Here is a 22,565-nt window from a genome sequence, read left to right as displayed (position 1 = left end):
CTACACCCACTTCTGCATTCTGGACTTTCAGTGTCAGTCAGATTGTTTAAAGTAGTCAGACTGGCAGACTGGTCAGAGAGGCCTAATACTGCAACAAAAAGCTCAGTCAGATTCAAAAATGAGTGTCACACCTCTTGTGAATGTGGACCGCTGGATTAAAGAGAACCAGAATGCTTTCCTGCCACCGGTGTGCAACAAGCTCATGTGAGTATCTTAGCCACATTGTTATATGTGGTGGGTGTGTAATCACAGTGGGTTCTTCCTTGCAACAACTTGTTACATAATGTGGTGAATAATCAGTAATTTACTTCACAACTTCACAACAACTCAGATTGAAAAGCTCAATAATGTAAGGTTTAGGTCCCCAGACAAGTAACAACTTAAACCAAGTTTAGACCAAAGATTCACAATGAGATGAGTTGAAACATGCAGCTGCTTGCAATGTGCGGTTCTGCAACGTTCTAAAAACCTGCTGGTTCACATCAGTGCAAGTAGACGAGACGGTGTATCATCTCTACGCAACAACTCTCTGTACTTCTGATCTGATTTCCAGCTTTTCAGGCTTATTTTGTGGCTGAATATCATTTGTAGCTTCTTAAAATATGAATGAGGATAGTGATAGTGAGATACTGGCTACACTGGGCTTAACAAAATTCCAGTGACTATTTGAGGTTGTGTAGTTAGACCACAGTTGTCTTTAACTCTTTCTCCAGGCACTTTTCCCAGTTGAATGTCATGTTTGTTGGAGGTCCCAATACCAGGAAGGATTATCACATAGAGGAAGGGGAGGAGGTAAGAAAGAAGGGATGATTTATTATGAATAAAGTTCATAGATTATTTAATGCAAATTTATAAATACTTTACTATAATTATTTATAGCTTTTGCACATCATCGGGGGAGGAGAATAATATGAGACTAAAGTCCTTTTGGTATTTTAGCTTTCAGTTAACTGCTTTACATTCACAATTTAAGCAACGGTTATTAACTTTTATAAAAATGATTTGTAGTCTTCAGCAACAACCGATGCTGACTCAAGTGACAGAACCTGAGGCAGCTTATCAGACATCACACAGCTCCCTCTGGAGACACAAAAGGCTCCATGCAACTTTTCTTCATGCAGTAGTACTGTCTAACACTTTCATGTGTAAAATCAGTACTGTTTCCCTTTAATGTAAGGATATATCTTTTGTCTTCCACTCTTCCTTTATTTTGAACAGCTGTTCTACCAGGTGAAAGGGGACATGTGTCTGAAGGTGATAGAGAATGGGAAACACAAGGATGTACACATCAAGGAGGGAGAGGTGAGCTTCAATATGTTTTTATTGACTGGCTTTTCTTTTTTACCATAGTTTTGTATACTGCGTAGTAAGCCTATTTGACACATCATTACTACACATGGAGTCCAACTTAAGGCGGTACAATTCACTCTGTCACTTATAATGCAACTACTTTATCGGTAAAATTTGTGTGATGGACTTTATCTCATCTGCTCTGTTTTTCTTTGAAAATCTGCATTTCATTCATTTCGCCACCATTTGTAGATGTTCCTGCTGCCAGCTCGGATCCCTCACTCCCCCCAGAGACAGGCCAACACTGTGGGGCTGGTGGTGGAGAGGAGACGGCTGCTGACTGAGACTGACTGTCTGAGGTTAACTACTCTATCACCTTCTCTTTTCAGCTCTTCTCATGCAGAGAATAGCAGTGGATACAGACCAAGTAAAAAAAATGTGACAAATTACAGTTACAGGAAAATCTAAACTTGTTGGAGAAAATATAGGAAGTACAGCTTTCCACAGTTGTTTTGATGCATAGCTTGAAATAAAAGAGAAGTTGTGAGAACATGTGACACAAACAGCGACACTGTGTTTCCATTTACAAAATGGAATGGTTCTCAAAACTCTCAGTACAGTCTTCAGTATCACATACTGAAATCTGAAAAGAAAATTCTGTGAGGAAAAGCTCCTCACTCAAGACAAGACAAGAAAAGAAAAGCAACTATCTTTAAACAGTACACAAATCCAAAGCTCCAACCTGATATTTGAGCTGGTAAAAAATGGTAAGCCAACTTTATTTTCAACCCAACTTGCAGTTATACATTAACCAATAACTGCTGCCAATAGCACAACACATGTAGATATCAGGGCAATGACAAACAGTTAAATAAACAAAACAGAGTATAATAAAAAAAAAAGAAACAAAAACTGTCTGACCTTCTCTTGATAACATCATATCTCATATAACACAGCTCTACTGTTGTGACAAAGACAGTGTCAGACATAAAGAGGTAACACAACATATACAGTTGCACCTTCTGATCATACCTCAACCCTGACCTTCCTTGTCACCATGGGTCTTTCTCGAAATACTACTATACATGTATCAAGTTTCTTAAATGTGCACTATAGAGTAAAAATAAAGACAAAATGTGGATACAAATTCATACCTTTTTTTTGAGCCAAGTGCCTCCTTCCTAGCCTCAAGCATGATGTAACATGCCCCCTTCATCCTAGCAACAGAGAGCTCCACAGATACAAATCAGAGATACAAATCTCTGTTAAAGAGTATTTTCACTGCAGCAGTGCATGCTGATAACCATAGCTGCCTTTGAGTGTGACTAAAGTTCTGCCCTGACTCATCATTGAGTATGATGATGATTTATCATGTTTGATTATTTTCTTCTTTTTATATAAACTACAACACTTTTTAGAATGGAAGCTGAAGGCTCCTGAGAACAATAATTTCAAGTGTGACAGGTTTCTGCATTCACAACTTCACTTCATCATCCATGTCTGCCAAAGTCATGTTATGTTGCGAAGTGAGAATTCAGCCCTGATTTGCTACATACTGTAGCCTGATAGGTCCCGCGGTAGCGCTGTACCGTATATAGCGTCATATCACCTAACCCTACCTTACATTGTCTAATATGACCTGTCCCTCCTTGGATTTTCCCTTCTTACATTCACAAGGCTTTAACCCCTGTACATCACAGATGCTTTTCCATCTCTCTTTGCATCCATATCTTACATGCAACCAACCCGCTGTGTCTGTGTACACATGACTTATATCTTTGCATACAGTGCATTCAGTGAATAAGCCAACACAACAGAAACAGATCGCTCTTCGTTTGGAGCAAGATTGAAATTATCAGAGCAGAAAACACTGATCAGTGTTTACATGTAACTTTTTAGCAAACGTCATTCTCTGTGTGATGGTTGTGTGAAAAGAAAAACTGAAACTGTAAGAGGAACCAGAAATCATTGGGAGTTAAGTGACTGCATTGAAGTTGTGATCACTGTGTAAACAGAGTCAGCAGAAATGTATCAAATCAGTGGAAAAAAACTGTATTATAAACTATGATGTGAAATACAAAGACTGTTTTGAATCTCATAAGTACATTCTGCTCAAGTAAAAGGATTCAGCAAGAAGGTAACACAACAGACATATATGCAGGAGTTCAGCATTCAGCATCAAGCAGCATTACCATAAGCATGTGTTGGTTCCTACAGGTACTATGTGGACAACACCACTGACATCCTGTTTGAGAAATGGTTTTACTGTAAGGATCTCGGAACTGAACTGGTGCCAATAATCAAAGAGTAAGACATCTTCCCATCTTCTTATCTTTTTTTTATCTGACAGATCTCCAGCTGTGGGTATTTGTTTAAATGCAGTCTGTTGTTGTTGTTTGACTTTTCCCTGCAGGTTCTTGGCATCAGTGGAGTGCAAAACAGGAAAACCTGATCCAAGTAAGTTAAAATGTCTTGTGTCTAACTTAAAGTCTAGTCCCTGTAGATCTTTAACTGGTGTCATGGTTATTTTTGGATGAACAGATAAAGTCTTCAGAGAACCTCCGTTCCAGATGAACACCATGAACGTGATGTTGCCCTTCTGCTTCAAAGACTGGCTGGACAAGCAGAGACCGTCCCTGGCTAGTGGAGGACCCATCGACATGTTTGGAGCTCAGTTTGAGACAGAGGTACTAGGGATCATGTTTTCAAATGTGTTTTCATAGAGGTTTAGCAGTTACAGCCTTTTCTTTGGTATTAAATAATGTGTGTATTAAAGACTGTGCTGACTGAACTAGCATTAATTACTTGCTCAGATTTTTAATCTTGTTTAATTGTGTCCAGCCGTGGCTGGAGGCGTTACGTTTTAAAGTTGTCTGTTGTCTGACATTTTAAATCCAAAAAAGTCAAAGGTAAACTTCATAATGACATCATAATGTTCTGTAAAAACACTTTTCTGGTCATTATTCAACCCCATATGTTAGGAACAGAAGCTGAGCTGCTTTGTGGAGGCATACAACTGGAGGCAGTAATTCTCATTAAACCACGATCTGATATGGAAAGATGGAAAAAAAAATCCCTGACTAATCATCAATGTTCAATATTGCATTATGGATGAACATAAGTTATGGATTTGTAAATTTACACACAAGTTGACACTGACAGTTGACATTGAGACAACGGGAGCAGATGTGATGTGATGATGATGGTGGTGATCTAGAAGAGTTGCAAAGATGCAATGATGCTTCGTCTTATGACCATGACAGGTAATGGTGTTTGGACCTGGGCAGACAAAGATGTCAGTGCGACCAAGTGAAGTGTGGATTTGGCAACTGGTATGTTCTCTGAATGTACTGTTTCTCCTGTAGCTTTATCTGCCCACCCAGTCTCTCAGTGCTGTTTTGATGCTGCTCTAGCTAAGTACAATGTATCTGTGTCTGATCACCATCTGTGTATTAACCAAACTCAGAATATTTTTGAATCATCTACTTTTCTCATCTCCTTCTCTCTCTGACTCTCAGGAGGGATCCTCAAGATTAACTATGAACGGGCAAGGGTTCACTCTTTCTGCGGGAGACAGTTTACTTGTTCCTGAACAGAGCCAGTGAGTCAACATTAACAATTATTAACAAAGCGTTCCCGTCAGTGTACGTATTATTAGGTAGAAAGTGTTGCAATTTTGCTACCAGAATATTCCAGTGTTTTAAAGGGGGTGATTTTGTGGTAATGACTATTTAAAGATTCTGATTTTTATCCTAAAAATTAAATGTCGTCGTCTTCTGCTTATTTTTCTTCTTCGATTTCTTCTTCTTCTTCTTCTTCTTCTCCTTCTCCTTCTCCTTCTTCTTCTTCTTCTTCTTCTTCTTCTTCTTCTTCTTCTTCTTTTTCTTCTGCTTCTGTAGATACCAGTGGCAGAGAGATGAGGGGACTGTTGCTCTGGTTGTGGTTCAAAACCCTGAGCGGAAGAGACCCTGAGCATCACCTGCCATTTCACTCACACACACACACACACACACACTCTTTAAATATACAGTATTCTGTATAAGTGAGCAGGGGAACTCAGTGTATTTGTTGTAATGTAAAGTAGATTGTGTATTATTGCACACACTAAGTATTGTAAATCATGCACTCATTTAAGCTTGACACTTCTAATAATGTGTTGATGAAAGTGACCACTGACCTATTTGAGTCTTGATAAACACTAGAAGCTATTGAAATTGAAACTGTAGCTGCACTTTGTCATAGTTTCAGACACTGATGTTATCTTGTGATTTCTGTTTTACCGTATGAAAGAAATCAAATAAATATGTGTAGAGATGAAATTTTCAGTTATGATCATTTATCTTAAAAGACATTCTCCCTAATTACACAATTACTCTGGAAGTGAAAAACACAAGACATAAAAAAAATCGCTGACACTTTAATCCCTTTCAAAATACCCACACTACAGTCACAGTTCCAGGGTAATAATCCTTTTAAATTATCCAAACACAGGTTTCAACAAGTTTACAAGCAATGACTGTTGTTATGTGATATATCCATGTGGTGCATGCCAAGTCCAGCTTTTCCAAAGAAATCCAGAACTGATGAAACTGTCTTCCTGTAATGGGTACAACTATTCAATAAACATAGTGATAGAAAAATCCACTGCAAAAAAACACATGGATCTCCTAACAGTGTCTGCTACTCTTATGATCATGGACAGCATGAGCAATTCTAGTGAATAAAAATTGCATTTCTTAGTGCATCAAACTGACTGCAAGCTGTCACGTAAACATGTTATTCACTCTGCAGTCCAAAAGAGTCAGATAGTATTTCAGTATTTCAGAAAAGCTGCAAATGTAGCCTGATCATTAAAGTGCATATGAATAAATATTGTATTAATAATAATAATAATGATAAGTGTTAGAGTTGATTCCCACCTTCGCCTTATATCTAGTTTTTGTGTTAAGCCAAGCCGACTGTCTCATAGCTGTAGTTTCATATTTTACAGACAGATATGAGAGTGGTGTGTATCTTCGTATCAAACTCCCAGCAAGAATGGAAATTAACCTATTTCCCAAAATGCCACATGATTCCTTTAAAGCTGATATACAGTCAGTTCATTTTTTGTCTTATTTCAGTCTGTAAAAAAACAACAACCAAAAAAAAAAACCAACAGTCTGACTTGAAAATTGCCATTACTGGGCAAAAATCCCTTTATTACTTACTTACTTACTTAACTAAGGCTTTAGAAAATCTAGCAGATGACAAGAAACTTTGGCCAATCACAGGTCATTTTAGTAAGAGAGTGTACATCTCTTTGGTGAAGGCCTGATTGAATGGCTTAAAATCCTACAGAGAAAGTTGCTATTCCAATATTTGCAACAACTGACTACACTGCAAAGCGTCCTCAAAAATGGAAGACTGACCCATTAAAAATAGAGTCTTAAAGAGAGTCTGAAAATTAACTACATCAAACACAAGTCAATATTAGCATAGTGTTTCAAAGATTGAGAGAAAATGTTGCTAATAATTTATCCTTCTGCTAACTGGAGCCAAAGGTTCATAGCTGTGGCTTCATGTTTTGGTCTAAATAGCTAACGTTAATTAGAACCTTGAATCACAGTGTGTCCTCCACCTCACTCCCCGGCACTACAGACATTGTTACCGGGAGGAAAGCGGGCAGCAGCTCTGAAAAATGACCCCAAGTCAGCGGCTGCAGCAACTCAAATCCAGCCAGCGCAAACCCTACTCCCTGCCAGATCAGCAAACTTTCTGTTGCTGCCGTTACACAGCTTAAACCTGGCACTGCTGCTGCTGATTACCAGCCAGCTGTGACATCCAGTGGGGAAGGGGGGAGTTGCATTGGCTGAATTTGAGCCACTACAGCTACTGACCAAATCTCTTTCTCTTCTCCCACAAAAGATAATTCAATGTATCGAGAAACTTGGTTACTGTGTGAAGTGTGTGCATATGCCCATGGACATCTGATGGTAAGGGCTTAGGACAGAGGGGACAGATCTCTGCCTACCCCAGCTTTAATGCCACAGCTCAGTAAGGTGCAGCGTGTGCACCAGCTTTTTTAACATACTCATGTCAAAAACTCCCAAAGGTGTGGTGTTGTTCCTCAAACAATGTTCAGTAGTTGCTTTTGGAAGCACAGTATTCCCGATTTAATGAGTTCAGTTGTGCAGTCTTATCCTCAGAGTGTTCCTTATCACATGCTGCTCAGCTATAAATGCTGCCACAGTCCACGGCAGTGCATACTCCAGAGTCACCAGTCCTCCCAGGTTGTACCTATGGCCAGAGTAGTCCCAGGGACAGGCCTGCAGCAGCCTCAGCCCCGCCCCCCAGCTGAACTCCCATAGATAGATAAACAGGGTGTAGGCCGTCAGACGCATTGGCAGTGGGAAATGCTGAGACAGCAGCCGGTCTCTGAGGATCTCCATGAGGTAGATTGCGGTGGCGTACATAGGCAGCGCCCACAGGCTGCTGTGACCTGCCAGCCTCCTGTCCTGGCTGCTGCACCAGTCCCACACAGCCGTGAAGGCCACCTCACAGAGGCAGCCGTGCAGTGCGTACACATAGAGACGAGCTGCAGCGGAGAGGGGACGACTTGAGATGCTCTCACGTGGTACTGCTGAGGCTTCATCTTCAACACCAGCCCCTGTCACAAAGAAACTGATTACTATGTGGTTTTGGCCGATTTGGATATTTTTCTATAAGATATCCAAAATGTGAAGGAGGTGGCATGTTTACAAAAACAAACCCGCAATGGTACACGAACTAGGGTTTAAATTCTCTTAGTAAAGAATCCTAATATTGGAGCGCCGGTGGCTTAGTGGTAGAGCAGGTGCCCCATGTACAAGGCTGCTGCCGCAGCGGCCCGGGTTCGACTCCAGCCTGTGGCCCCTTGCTGCATGTCACTCCCTCTCTCTCTCTCCCCCCTTCACACTTGTCTGTCCTATCAATTAAAGGCTAAAAAGCCCCAAAAATACCTTAAGAAAAAAAAAAGAATCCTAATATCTTACTCAATATTATTTCATAAGACAATGTAAAATGAAATTACTGGCGACCACAGAAAATGCAAAACTGTCTCAGCGACAGGCTCCATCACTACAGTTTTGACAATATTAATTTTAGAAATAGTAATGCATATGATTGAAAAGTTATACATGAAAACAGGACACATGTTTTTCAGCTGATCGTTCATTTTACTGCAGTGGTGGGTTAACAAAGGTCAGTAACTGAGAGGGTCCGTCTGTTGGAGGTTAGCAGTGACTTTTCACAGCTGAGCAGTATACACTGGTGAATATGGTAATGCTGTTGTCTTTCTTTTGAGGTAAATTCAAACCCTGATAGTTTGAGACCACGTAGCTCCAATGAAATGACAGCATCAGCATTTCCACCAGTGCTGACAGTCTGTAGTGATGTGTCTGTGGAGTCTATTTAGGACTGAATGAGGTACACAAGGCCATTTTCCTACATTGCCTGGAAAGAGCAAACATAATGTGTATAATGTATGATGTTGATGAGATATTATGGCCTGACCCAGCTCTAAGATGACATGATGAAAACATGGATGCTGATGCTGAGTAACCTGTGCATTTGCTGCACTGGTAATTAAAGCTTCTGGAAGTTAGATATTTTAGTTTGCATGAACTCTTCCTACATGTTTTGTCAGTGTGACATTACATAGGTCAGCAGCATATACAGTAGTATTCACTTATCCACTGTAGCAGATATATATATATATATATATATATATATATATATATATATATATATATATATATATATATATATATATATATATATATATATATATATATATATATATATATATATTACAGTATCTGCTGTTCCTGAAAGGGTTATCTTGACAGTCAGTGCTGTGATTTTACAAAGTTACAAATTATTTCTCTGAATTTTTTTTCAACATCTTGGTAGCAGTGTTTTAAATTGATCCTTCTAGTATGTAACAAACAGTCATGTAGTCTTGTGTGTTCCTGAATGGAGACCTGAACATTCATGTTAACAACAAGAATGAGTTACTGAGTTTTTGAATCTACCTGACAGCTTTGGATGTACTCAACATGTAAGTGAAGCCACTCATCAGCATGGTAACATTTTAGACTTAGTGTGTGTTAATTGGTACCAAACTAAAGTCAACAAAGACTAAAGGTGAAGTCATACAGCTGTGGCTGCTCTGTAAATGACATGGTTAAAAATTTCAACAGTATCCTGTCATCTGCTGTTGCTCCACTAAAGGTTAAAAAGAGGATGAGTGACAGAATTTCCTCATGGTTAAACAACAACAGTGTTAAAGAGACTGAGAGAATCTGTCGAGCAGCTGAAAGAAAATGGAGGGAAACTAAGCTCACAGTTCACTGTAATATATACAAATAGAACATGACTGCCCATAACAAAGCAATAGGCTACATCTGGCAAGAAAGGAATGCTTTTCCAAGATTATTACAGAGAATGCTGGAAACTCTAGAGTGTTATTCTCCACCATTGATCAGCAAATCAACACTGCCCTCACCTGTATGCAGTTCTCTGCATCAAAGTGTGAAGAACTTGGTTTGTTATTCGAAAACAAAATAACTTCAAGTAGAGCTGGTATTACTGTCCATGTAAGCACAGATGACATTGGTACACCCTGTAAAAAAGATGTAATCATGGGGAAATTCAGCTGTATTACATTACTGGACCTTTGCAAGACTGTCACACAGTGTAACTCCCCCACCTCTTGTATCGTCCCTGTTCCTAAAGCCTTTTTGCGTGGGTGCTTGACAGTGTTTCAAGTCAGGTCCTCTTCAAACAGGCATCCTCCCAGATGCCTTCAAAACAGCTGTTGTAAAACCCATACTAAAGAAACACAACCTAGATGGAAATGCACTGACCAGCTATAAGCCGACAACCAATCTCCCATTTATTAGTTAGATACTTGAAAAAATAGTATCAGTGCAAATACGTTCCTTTCTTAAAGAGTATAGTGTCCTGGAGGAAGTTCAATCAGGCCTTAGAACACCCCACAGCACTGAAACTGCTCTTACTAAAATAATCAGAGACCTCAGACTATATTCAGATCAAAATAAGGTGCAGGTAAGCGCAGCATTTGATACGATTGACCATGACATCTTAATCAATCATCTTGAAAAGTTGGTTGGTCTTTCTGACTGTGTGTTAAACTGGTTCAAAACATGCATTAAAGGGTGGAAGTTTACATCTGTCTTGGAGATCATGTGTCTGAGAAACATGACCTCTGTTTTGGGGTTGCACAAGGGAACTGCCTTGGTCAGTTATTATTCTCATTGTGCATGCTGCCACTAGGTGACATCATGAGAGAATACAATCTTTGTTTCTATAGTAATGTACTGTACACAACTGTACATGTCTGCTGAGCCAAACGATGCTGCAGCTATTAACTCCATTACTTCCTGTCTTTTGGCAATAAATAAATGTATGAGCAATAATTTCTTAAAGTTAAATGAAGACAATACTGAAATCCTGCTTGTCGTTCCTAATACAAAAAGAGAAATGCTGCTTAAGAATCTGGGAAATACAACTCCTTGGATTAAATCTGAGATTACAAGTGTTGGTGTGATCCTGGAGTCAGATCTAAGCTTCAAGTCCCACATTAACAAGGTGACCAAAACACCATTTTCCCACCTCATAAACATAGCCAGGATACTACCATTTCTAAATGAAAAAGATGCCGAGAAGTTAATTCATGCATTTCATTCAAATCGACTCGACTACTGTAATCCTTCCAAAAAACACCACTGAGAGACTTCAGCTAATTCAAAACTCTGCAGCTCGGCTATTTACCAGAACCAAGAGGAGACAGCACATCAGGCCAGTTGAGCTGCTCTGCACGGACTTCCTGTTGCATTTACAATTGAGGTGCAATTTAAGGTCCTCCTTGTATACAAATCCCTAAATGGGTTAGGACAAATCTACATTGCTAACTCTCTTGTTAACTATTTGCCTCCAAGAACACTGCGATCACCTGCTGCTGGTTTATTGGAGGTTGCCAGAAACAGCTGAAGAAGATCCGGGATGCAGCCTTTGTTAATTACACCCCAAAGCTATGGAACACACTGCCTATAGATGTCAGGGAAGCTAGCTCACTAAATCTTTTTAATAGAAAGCTAAAAATGTATCTGTTCACCTTAGCCTTTAACTAGCTCTGACTTTCCTGAGACAAGTCTGCAACTCTTTCTATTTACGCATCACACTGCTGCAACTCTTTTATAATCTTACTTGATTTTATGATTTATAGTATTATAATTCTATAATTTTATGAATCAGTCAACCTATGTTTTAAAAGTTTTTTAAATGTCCTTTTATATTGAATTGCCTTGTTTGTTGTATCTACATAAAAATTGTATCTAAGCAATTGAAAAAATTGTAAGAAACCTGTCAACCAGTTTGGGAATGACAGCAACTTTCAGTCCTGTGCTTTGAGTGTTAGTAGTTTGTTTCTGTTGGGAGTTCCTTCCATTTCTAAAACAGGAAGTTCATCAATAATTACTGCAACAATTGCAGTAATGAGATGTACATTATTATAGAAAGGTTCTGACTTTTGGATGAAGACTGTGCTGTTTCTTACACTTTGCTTACTACTGACGCTGTCAGTCATGAAATTCTCCACTTTAATCAACACATCTTAAACCACTCTCCTCAAACAGAAAAATGAGTTTCCTGTAATCTATCATGTGATGTAAAAAGAAGTTATTCCATTTTGGAAGAGCTCATCTTTTTTTCTATATTTTCTGCTCTACATCATAGTAGCCTACTTCAGTGTGTATACATTCTGTTTGGTCCCTCCTCCACATGACACTCAGCCCAGTGCTCTAATGTGGATTAACAAGCTAATAGCCCAGTTAAGCAAATTAAAGGCTTGGAAAATCTTCAACAGATTTTCACTTTGCTCTACAACAAAGTGCCATTTACCAATGCAAAATCAACTGACCGACCCTGTCATCAAATTATTTCTCTAAACAGATTACAGTAAATAATGGTCTCACATTGGTGTAGCATTCAACCCTCCTCCATTACTTGGCAGACTTCAGCAGACATTAGGATGCAATGACAGCAAAAGCCTTATTATGCCTCAAAGTGTGGCCCTCAACAGTTATCAAATACAATAAACAAAAAGTAATAGTTCTCACCTTGGTCATTACTACCTTGCGTTCTCCTCGCATGTAGTATTCTCGCCTCCATCCCTGGGTAGCATATGGGTTCCTGGGCCTTTGTAATCCCTCTGCTTCCCTGTGTGTATGTGTGTGTGTGTGTGTGTGTTTGTGTGGATCTTGGGCTAAACATTAAGCGGCTCTGTGTTATCAGAGTGAGACAGTGATGTCTCTGTCACAGGCTGAGGTTGTGAACCAAGGGAGGGACCCAGGAAGCAAACCTAGACCACCTGAGGAAAATATTTCTGAAATACCAATAGCAGTATTGATCTCACGGTGGGAGACTGTGGCTGCGTTAATAGTTTATTCTAAGCATACAGTAAGTGTGCAACTGTGTCGATATGTTTGGAGGTTATCAGTAAACCACAGTAGCTGGGTGTGTCAGGGAAGCTGCCCGGATAACAGAACTGATTGTGAACAGTGCATATACATGCTCTTTAATTCTTAAAAACAATTGTATAACAATTGATTTTAAAACAATGTGTTGTATTTTGGACATTTGCAGGGTCATATTTCAAACAAAACAATAGTTCTACTGCATAAATATTTGTATATAATATTTCTGATTTGCCCTGGATTCTGTATTTGTCTCGTGGGAAATTTTTATTTTTTCTGGCTTTAAATTTTTTTTTTAATAATTAAAAAGAAAAGGTAGACAAAATACTAGACTAAACTATTTTACAATATTTTTTATTGGTTTTTTTTAATGAATTTATAAAAAAACCCACAAACATTATCATTTATCATTTTTGTGATGTGTTCATGTTGCAAAGTTATTGTAGGTCTGCATATTGAGATATGTGCCTTTGTACAGGTACAGCACATATGCCATTTTTTCCCAAAGCATTCATTTTATGTTTTGCATAAATCGATAAGTAGATAAAAAAATGCAATATTAGATTAATATTTAATTATATTTGTTTCACATTGATTTCTGTGTGTTCGTTCTGATTATTTAAGCAGCTGAACAGGTGAACATGCAGTAAAAAGATTTATGACACCATATAAAGATTATTATTAGTCATTCACCTGCAATTATAAAAATGAGTAACTAGAATTTATTCACTAAGCACTAAAAGCTGCGCCAACACATACATAGATTCTGTATATATATGGATGCAGAGCTCTACCAGTACAGTTTCACACATGCACAGCATACAGTCTAACCATAAAGTGTCCCTGAGAACAGATGTCAGTCCTGACATGGTGTCACTGCTGGGCTATGTGTGTTTGTTTTGTGTGTACTCTAATAAAACAGTTCAATGAATGGCAGACCTCTAGATCAGAGTCCAGTGATTCTGGCAAACACACTTTCGGGGCTGGGGAGGGGGACTGCACCGCTGTATGGGAGTCAATGACCATAAAGTTATCAAGCTGACAAAGGTTGGACTCTTCACACAGCCGTGAGCTGGGCTGACTCTGTGTGTGCTGCATTGTTGTATGCTGAATTGTCACCAAAGAAAATTTGGTTAGGGAAATTAGTATTCTCTCTCTCTCAGAGAGCACAGGTTGACTTTTCATGTCACTCAATGCTGAGTCGGTCTGGTATGGTAAACTGAATGGACCTAAATTAGATTGAAATTAACTGACATGAACAAAGATGAGATGTGATGAGAGGAGATGAGAGATGACAAGATATGAATCCCAGTGAGATCAGGGGATGACATAACATGACACGAGACTGGTCAATTTGGACAATTTTAGGTGAGACAGATGAGTCAGGTGAATATGGGATGTATCAAGATTAAGTGAGATGTGAGAAGATGAGAGACGACACAGGCCTGATCATGATGCAGAAGGGGACGGTGCTGAGTCATGTGTGTTGACTCACATGACTGTGAAAGGGTCAGTGGTTAGGTTTAGGCAACAAAACTGCTTGGTTAGAGTTTGAAAAAGATTGTGATTCAAGTGACTAACCTGTCTAACAACTCACGTGCCTAATGGCTTACCAGACAAAAGAACTCAAAGGTGACTTTTAGTTTTACATCAGACACGAACATCAGTCTCCTGGGTCCAAGTCCTGTGCTTGTTGGACCCATCCACCTCTCCTCCTGCCTGCCCTATAAGTGAGTTCTTGCACTCTCTATACATCATCTGCTGCTCTGTCTAATAATGACATGAATAATTTTACATCAGAGTTGATTGAGAGCCCAGTGCATCTTATATGGATGCTAAAGGGTGCCCCTCAGCGTCATTATGGTGACACCGGGGACACTGTCCAAGCAGCATATTTTGATATCCTGGTAATGAGACCATGCTGGATATTCAGTATGGTGATTTACCTATACACCAATCTGGCAAATGCTTTGTGTGTTCCACCATCTTGTAGCGCCACCATTACTGTGGTGGCAAGTTGCAGTGCCTGCTGCTGCCTGCTGACACTAACAGCAGCAAAGGTTGTCAATATTCTAAATGATCTCAGCTGATTGTTGACAAACTTTGGTTTAAAATGTAGACATTATTATTGTCTGCAAAATAAGAGTTTCCCATGATTTGAAATAAAATGACTCCTTCTGAACAGGGCCGTACGCAGGATTTTTGAAATACAGAGGTCATTTAGTCGTGATGCACGTGGGGGGGTCAGAAATTTTTGTCAATTATATGTCAAAAGCCTTCAATCTGGTGTACTTTGTTTTTTAAGAGGCTACATCTATAAAGAACTACACACATCATATTAGATTAATCCCATTTTATCATGTTTCTCTTCCCACTTCATACTATAGCGTAATTGCCTTTCACCAAACTTTGTTTGTGGGTATTTATAATTATGTTTGAACCACTTATTCTTTAGCAGGAAGTACTTCTCATCTGTCAGTTGTCAGTTATATTAATTTTTATATCAATGAAAAAAACAAATCTGTGTTACTAAATTCTTACATTTTTACATGTATCTCACCATGGCAAGTTGGAAGTTGACATATTCTGCCATATATGAAGAGGGGAGACTCTCTGGAATCTGGCAATATAAGAACCATGATGCTGTGCTGGGACATTCTGTCACTTCACAGCTGTCCAAAACATGTAGTGCGCTGGTCTTGTCATACAAAGTTTGATTGAGTGACAACTGGAGAATATGGAGTTATTTGCATCTTGAAAGCCGGACTACAAATGTGGATAGACAGGGAGAAACACACGCAAGTCTAAGACGTGGTAAGATACAATATTCCTCACTATATGAAGTGACTGATAACAAGATCTGTATAATGGATTGTAAAGAAATTTGTCACGTTTTTATTTTGTGGACAATTGATCTGTATTTAGAGCGTGATGGGATGACAGCACAATGATGTGTGTGGTATCCTCGGAAAGCTCTGGTCCTGCGCTTTCATATGATATGTGTGGCATTTCTGTGTGACCCTGCATTCGTGAGTAATCTATCTAAGAATAATGTGTGTGCAAAGCTGTATGAAAGCTGCGTCGATCAAACAAGATTACCAGAATTTTCTTTTTTAAATAATTGTTATTATAGAGAAGAGAGAGTCACTCAATCACCTTCCATCGGCCCTCCCGCGTACTTTCACCGCACAAATGAAATGGTTTATTTTTATTTTCATTTTATTCATTCATTTAGGTCGGGAAAAAATACCGAGGTCATGACCTCGGTGTCCTCAATGGTAGTTACGGCCTTGCTTCTGAACAAAGAGCTGCTGGTGTTCAGTTTAACAATTGTATTAACTGGTGACTTAAAGCCAAATGCATCTGTGGATTCTCTTAGTAACTTAGGTAAATGGTTGGCGTAGACAATAAACAAATTGATTAAAGTAAAATTAAAGGCACTTATGAGGACACCTACATGCTCTGTTTGTAATTTCAACAGCTGCCGTCACTATGAGCAACCACGATGCATTCTGCAGAGTGACCAGTTAACTGGTTAAACGGAAACACTGGACACCATTGCACGTGTTCTGTTTAGGATGCCAACTGAATGATGTTTAATTTATGGTCACTGCGTCAAATTATGTTTCACAATAACACAACAATTAGTTGATGACTTTATTCTGTGGGACCACTGCAACCCGTAGACAGTAATGTTAGCCCACTAGCGTTAGCTAAGCAGTGTTAACATAGCTGATGTTACTTGTTTCACAGTCAGTTTGCCACTGTTGGAGCAGCAGAGAACTGCACAGGTTCTTTCTGATTTTTCAAAAGTAACATTGTATACAAAGTAAGGGTAGAAGTAGAAAATTATACATGACTGAGGACAGTTTGCATTCAAATGTGCATATGTAGGATATGTATGTATGTATGTATATATATACCTATGTAGCATAGGTATTGTACTGTAGGGAGACTTCACCACAGTATTGATGACTTCCTCAGATTTGTCTATAGATTTGTGGATTTACTGGATAATATTAACACATACTATACAGAAGATACAGATGTATCACTGAACTTGTTCAATAATTACAGTTTTTTTTATGTAAACATAAGTAAAAGTATGGATGTAAGTGTGTGTCACCACCACCAACAATATATCTCTGTCAACAAATAACTATCTTGCAATCAATTAATTAATAATTAATTAATAAATAGGCTAATATGTATTTATCCATACAACATTCCCTGACAAATTGTATCCCACATAAAGGTATAAAACGCAGAATGAGATGGTGTTACAAATGAGCTTTTGTGGGGAATTTTGATGATCTCAAAAGCCAGAACTGATTGTATCACAGATTCCACAGAACCACCAGGAGCCTCGTGCTACAACAAGCCCTCGGAGGATGCCAGGTCTTTATACAGGGAATGTCACCAGGATCATGAATCAGTTGGTCATATAAGCCTGAGATCTGCGACATCATATCTGCTGAATGCAGCGATAAAACACACAGTTTTGATTTTTCTGAGAAGGAAGTCAGGATTTCGCTGCTGACCACCGGTGAGTGCTGATATTTTAACTTTTTCCCTATTCTGTTCATTTTGAGTTTTGACCTTTAAACCCTGTTAACTCACACTACCTAGTTTTTCTATAGTAGGTGTATCTCATCACTAGCATTACAATATGAAGATGGTTAAACATACAATGTTTTGTAATACACTCAAAAAAGTTTGGACGCTGTGTAAAACATCAATAAAAATAAATGCAATGATTTGCAAATCCTTTTCTAAATTGTATACACTATAAATACAAGATATTTGATGTTCAAACTAATAAAATGTAAACTGTTATTGTAAATACAACTGTGTTACATCCTTTCCTTTTAATTTTAATTTCCTTTTACTTTTTAAAGTAAAATTCTTTCCAATTCTTGATTGATACATGACTTCAGTTGCTCAACAGTCCGAGGTCTTTGTTGATGTATTTTGCACTTTCACATGTGCCACACATTTTCAACAGGCGACAAGTCTGGACAGCAGGCAGGTCTGGTGCTCGCACTCTTTTGCTACGCTGTTGTAACATGAAGAATGTGTCTCATTGTCACTGAATAAGACGTTGTCCGATGGGATTATATGTTGCTCTAAAACCTGTACTTCCAGCATTCATGGCGCCTTCTCAGATGCACAAGTTATATATGCCATGGGCATGACAAACCACCTAACACACCCCCATACCATCACAGGTGCTGACTTGAAACTTTGAGCTGGTAACAATCTGGATGGTCCCTTTTCCTCTTTAGCCTGGAGGACACAACGTCTGTGATTTCCAAAAACAATCTGAAATGTGGACTCACCCGACCACAGCACATTTTCTTGGGTCCAGAGAAGTAGGCGCCGTCTCTGGATATTGTTGATAAATGGCGTTCACTTTGCATGGTAAAGTCTTGATTTGGTCAAAGTTCACAGGTATTTGATGTTTTCAGCCTAGCCCCTTACATGCAGATATTTCTCCAGATTCTCTGAATCTTTTGATGATATTATAGATTGCTGATGATAAAATCCATAAATTCTCTGCAATTGTGCATTGAGAAAGGTTATTCTTAAATTGTTGGACTGTTGCCAATTATGTTTTTTAGCGAAGTGGTGAATCTTGCGCTGTCCTTGCATGTGATCAACTGAATCTTTAAGGATTCTTAATCCTTTATTGCCCCTGTTACAACTTTTTTGAAACTTGTTGCAGGCATCAAATTCAGAATGGGTGTATATTTACGCACGCACACACACACACACACACACACACACACACACACACACACACACACACACATCATAGGAAAAAGCTTAATTCTGTTATAACTGTTGCTGTTAGAATTGCATGTAGGTGGATTTTGTCACCTCTGGGCAGAGCCAGACTAACTGTTTCCCCCTGTTTTTGGTCCTCATGCTAAGCTAAGCTAATTGGTTGCTAACTGTAGCTTCACACTAACTATATAGATACAGTAATATCTTCCCATCTTACTCTTGGCAAAAAAGCAAATAAGTGTATTACTGTAACATGTACATTTACAGCTATTCATTTGGCAGATGCTTTTGTCCAAAGTAACATACACATGAGATTCAGTCTAAGTCACAGTAGATCAAGGAGAGGCCATTGATAATATATGCTGGAACACTCAGTTGCATGTTTTCCCACAATGTCAAAACTTCTGCTTTAACTAATTGATCCATGTAATATTAAGGTCTAAAACACTTTTTCTCTCTGTTTCTCTCCTCCTTGGAAATTTCCAGAAGATCTGCTGAACATAAGGACCAGTGGAAAAGAGAGATAATACTCCATTCATACTCAGAATGAATTTGGTGAATGGTACCACCGAGGGAATAAATGAAACTAACCCTTTCCTGCATTGCCAATCCACCCAAAACCCTGCACCTGTGTTCCTGGGTATTGTCATGATCACTGACATGATTGTGGGCCTGCCAGCAAGCATAGTTGCTTTGTGGATCTTCTGTTTCCGTATGAAATGTTGGAAACCCCACACTCTGTTCCTCTTTAACCTGCTTCTAGCTGACTTCCTGCTCCTCATCAGCTTGCCCTTCCGCATCCACAGTGACCTCCTAAATACCTATTGGGTGTTTGGACAAATCTGGTGCCGCATCAACCTCTTTATGCTGGCTGTCAATCGCTCTGCCAGTATTGCATTCATGACAGTTGTGGTGCTGGATCGCTACTTTAAAGTGGTCCATCCGCATCACTGCATCAGCCACATGTCTTTAGCTCAGGCAGGTTGGTTCGCAGGCCTGATATGGACTGTTGTGATCGCCCTTCGGATTCCACTGGTGACAACCAACCTCCTCTACCAGAATGGCAACATCTCTCTGTGTCGCAGCTTTAACTCCTACAATGAAGAACCCTGGCCAATAAAGGTACACTACGTGGCTTTCATTGCAGAGTTCTTCTTGCCCTGGTTTTTGTTGCTGTTCTGCTCAGCCCGGATTGCCTGCTCTCTGCACCAACGGCGGATGGTCAGGCAGAAGAGGGTGCGAAGGGCCATCCGAGCAGTAGGGGTGATCAGTTTGGTGTTCACCATCTGCTTCATGCCAAGTATCCTCACAGGCTTGGGTGGGATATACATCCGCTATTTCTACCCCAAGGACTGCCCATCCTACAATCTGATTTCCCAACTCTTTGTGATCTGCATAGGCTTCACCTACCTCAACAGCGCTTTGGATCCGGTCATTTACTCTTTTTCTAGCTCTATGTTTCGTGATGTCCTCAAGAGCTCCATCAGCTGCCTGGGCTTCGTGAAGAAGAATACCAGACCAGCAAACAACGGAGGAAAATAATACAATATTATTTTTAATGGACAGACCGGTCCAGAACAAGGTTGCAGGTTCAATCCTCAGACTTTTTTATTCTATCATTGATTAAACTGACCCTTAAAATCAAGAAGGCCTTATGACCCCCTGTGAAGCTTTGGCGAGGGCGGGACCCCCAGGCTTATAACAAGTGCTGGAGGTAACCCTGAAACAAAATGGTGCCACTGTTAAATGATTTAAATTACTATATGTTAGTCTGGTTAATGCCAATAGATCGATGACAGGAATGCTGCATGGGAATGCCCTGCACAGTTCTGTGTCTGCAAGTATCGGCCATCACTGTATTTTTGGAGGAAGCTTTGTTATAACATCCGTAACGTCAGATACACAGACCAGTGGAGTTCCTGCAAATGTTCCTTGTTTATTTTCAAACTGTGTGATGTGGACATGAATGTCAATAAAAGCAGTAACATGTAAGTGTGTGTTGTACTTTTATAAATATAATAATAACAATCATAATACATTTTATTAATAGGAGCCTTTCAAAGCACTCAGGGACACATCACAAGACACAGTTTAAAACAAGCAGAAATATAGATCATAGATTATAGATTCAGACAATTCAGTAATATATGGTAATAGTACAATTGCTAGACAAAATCACAGTGTAGTTATAAAACTAGCTATAAAATCATTATTATAAAATCATTATCAATGCAAGTCTTGATGTGTGTGTCAATCAGAACGAATATGCAGCTGGAGAAGGTGGTTTTTCAGACAGGATTTGAAGGTGGAAAGGGAATTAATATTGTGAATGTCACGTCAGTATACTTCAATACTTTATATTGCTTATATTTTCTACTTATATTGGTCATATTTATCTTTGAACATTTATTATCTCTTACATGCCTTATTGTATTTGTAAATTTGTGTTAAGATTTAATAGTATGACCATCTAAAGATGACACATTTGCAATTTCATTATACTCGAATCTTAATTTGTTGGCATTCATTGCATCTAATTTTTTCTATACATGATGCCTGGTAATGCTATTGCCAGAGGTGTGATAACGAAGGGTTGACAAACATTTTATATTAAATATTACCAAGGAAAAATACACATAAATATATATTTGGCTTACTCAAATGTGTCCTCTCTTGTACATTCAGTTTCATTTTGATTAGGAAAGGTGTGTGGACATATGTAGTTGATGTTAACCATTCAGAACAGAGAAAGATGTAGTGTAGTAAAATGAGCGAATCACAGAAAAGGACTTGGACATGGAATGGCCAAATAACACCTCATTACTATTGGTGCAGGTAATAAACTCATGGCTGCTCTTTCTTAATAACTATTATTATAATTATTTTTGACAGTACACTTATAACTTAAGCAAAACATCTGCACAAGACTGTGTCCTGTGTAGGAGGGTCTGCTGTTACCATGCATACTTTTACACTTGATTGATGTGTGATTACAAAACACTAACTGATAAATAGAGATAGATAGATAGATAGATAGATAGATGGATGGATGGATATTTCATCATTGAGCTGTATTGAGACAGCGGAGTTGGATGTGACATGTGTCTTTGAGATTTTACTTCTTGTGCAAGAATGTAAGTCATGTTTTACTTTGAAAATATTAGGGACAGTCTGTGTTTCCGGGTGTCTCTCAGTAGCAGCGAGCATGACATCATAGACTCAGCCTTCTCATCCAAGCCCAGCTGCACGAGCAGCAGAAAGTAATGCGGAAGGACATGAAAAACTAACGTTACTGATTATTTTACCACAACTTCAAATGTGCTATTACTATTATAACACTGTTCGCATTAATATTGGCTTGTTTTCTGCTCGCTAACGCTGCTGACGAGTTATGAAAGCGCTTTGTGTAATAAATCAGCAGTAGCTTCACTGTTATTCAGTCCGTTATTGTCCTTCCGTATGGTGAGATCAACGTAAACAGAAACGTTTGTGTGGAGCTAGTGCGGCTGCATTAAATGAACAGAGACAAATCAAAGAATACATATCCAATTGTCTCAGTATTCCATGTTTAAAAACCCAACTGCGGAATAAACACAGTGAGCTCCAGTGGCGCAATCGGTTAGCGCGCGGTACTTATATGACAGTACACTGTAGAGCAATGCCGAGGTTGTGAGTTCGAGCCTCACCTGGAGCAGCTTTTTGATATACTATGTATGAATGTTTTAGGTGAATATAGGCTACTGCATTTTGTATTACAAATACTAGAAATCCTACTCTCAAATTCTCAAAATTTGGTGTCTCATTGTGACTAAATGATACTTTAACAATATGTACAAGTATATAGTTTGAAATATGAGGTACAAAGACATTCTTAAAAATACATGACAAAGCAATAGAAACTGGAATTAAAGAAAGACATTTTAAACATATTGGGAGGGTATGGAGTATTTTATTCATCATTATTGAAATCCA

General features: G+C 38.9%; 3 protein-coding genes and 1 non-coding gene across 4 annotated transcripts; 3 read left to right on the top strand and 1 right to left on the bottom strand.

The window, feature by feature from the left end:
- haao (3-hydroxyanthranilate 3,4-dioxygenase) lies at positions 1 to 5,609 on the top strand. Its single transcript, XM_033613805.2, has 10 exons — positions 1 to 204; positions 714 to 792; positions 1,219 to 1,302; positions 1,543 to 1,649; positions 3,508 to 3,597; positions 3,704 to 3,747; positions 3,832 to 3,977; positions 4,554 to 4,622; positions 4,809 to 4,891; positions 5,190 to 5,609. Exons 1-10 carry the CDS (start codon positions 119 to 121, stop codon positions 5,260 to 5,262), a joined length of 861 nt encoding a protein of 286 aa, XP_033469696.1. The 5' UTR covers positions 1 to 118; the 3' UTR covers positions 5,263 to 5,609.
- A 1,188-nt stretch (positions 5,610 to 6,797) lies between these two features.
- On the bottom strand, positions 6,798 to 12,536 carry LOC117248603 (transmembrane protein 229B-like). Its single transcript, XM_033613806.2, has 2 exons — positions 12,450 to 12,536; positions 6,798 to 7,936 (listed from the first exon to the last, which is right to left on the bottom strand). Exons 1-2 carry the CDS (start codon positions 12,499 to 12,501, stop codon positions 7,452 to 7,454), a joined length of 537 nt encoding a protein of 178 aa, XP_033469697.1. The 5' UTR covers positions 12,502 to 12,536; the 3' UTR covers positions 6,798 to 7,451.
- A 4,783-nt stretch (positions 12,537 to 17,319) lies between these two features.
- Positions 17,320 to 20,578, top strand: hcar1-3 (hydroxycarboxylic acid receptor 1-3). Its single transcript, XM_033613826.2, has 2 exons — positions 17,320 to 17,352; positions 19,080 to 20,578. The coding sequence occupies exon 2, from the start codon at positions 19,140 to 19,142 to the stop codon at positions 20,133 to 20,135; it is 996 nt and encodes a 331-aa protein (XP_033469717.2). The 5' UTR covers positions 17,320 to 17,352; positions 19,080 to 19,139; the 3' UTR covers positions 20,136 to 20,578.
- Positions 20,579 to 22,193: 1,615 nt separating this feature from the next.
- trnai-uau (transfer RNA isoleucine (anticodon UAU)) lies at positions 22,194 to 22,287 on the top strand. Its single transcript has 2 exons — positions 22,194 to 22,231; positions 22,252 to 22,287. It is a non-coding gene; the product is annotated as a tRNA-Ile (tRNA).
- The last annotated feature ends 278 nt before the right edge of the window (positions 22,288 to 22,565 follow it).

This window comes from Epinephelus lanceolatus, chromosome 17 (genome assembly GCF_041903045.1).
Source record: "Epinephelus lanceolatus isolate andai-2023 chromosome 17, ASM4190304v1, whole genome shotgun sequence".
Taxonomy (NCBI): domain Eukaryota; kingdom Metazoa; phylum Chordata; class Actinopteri; order Perciformes; family Serranidae; genus Epinephelus; species Epinephelus lanceolatus.
The sequence above is the reverse complement of the archived record's forward strand: the minus strand, read 5'-3'. Positions and strand labels throughout refer to the sequence as shown.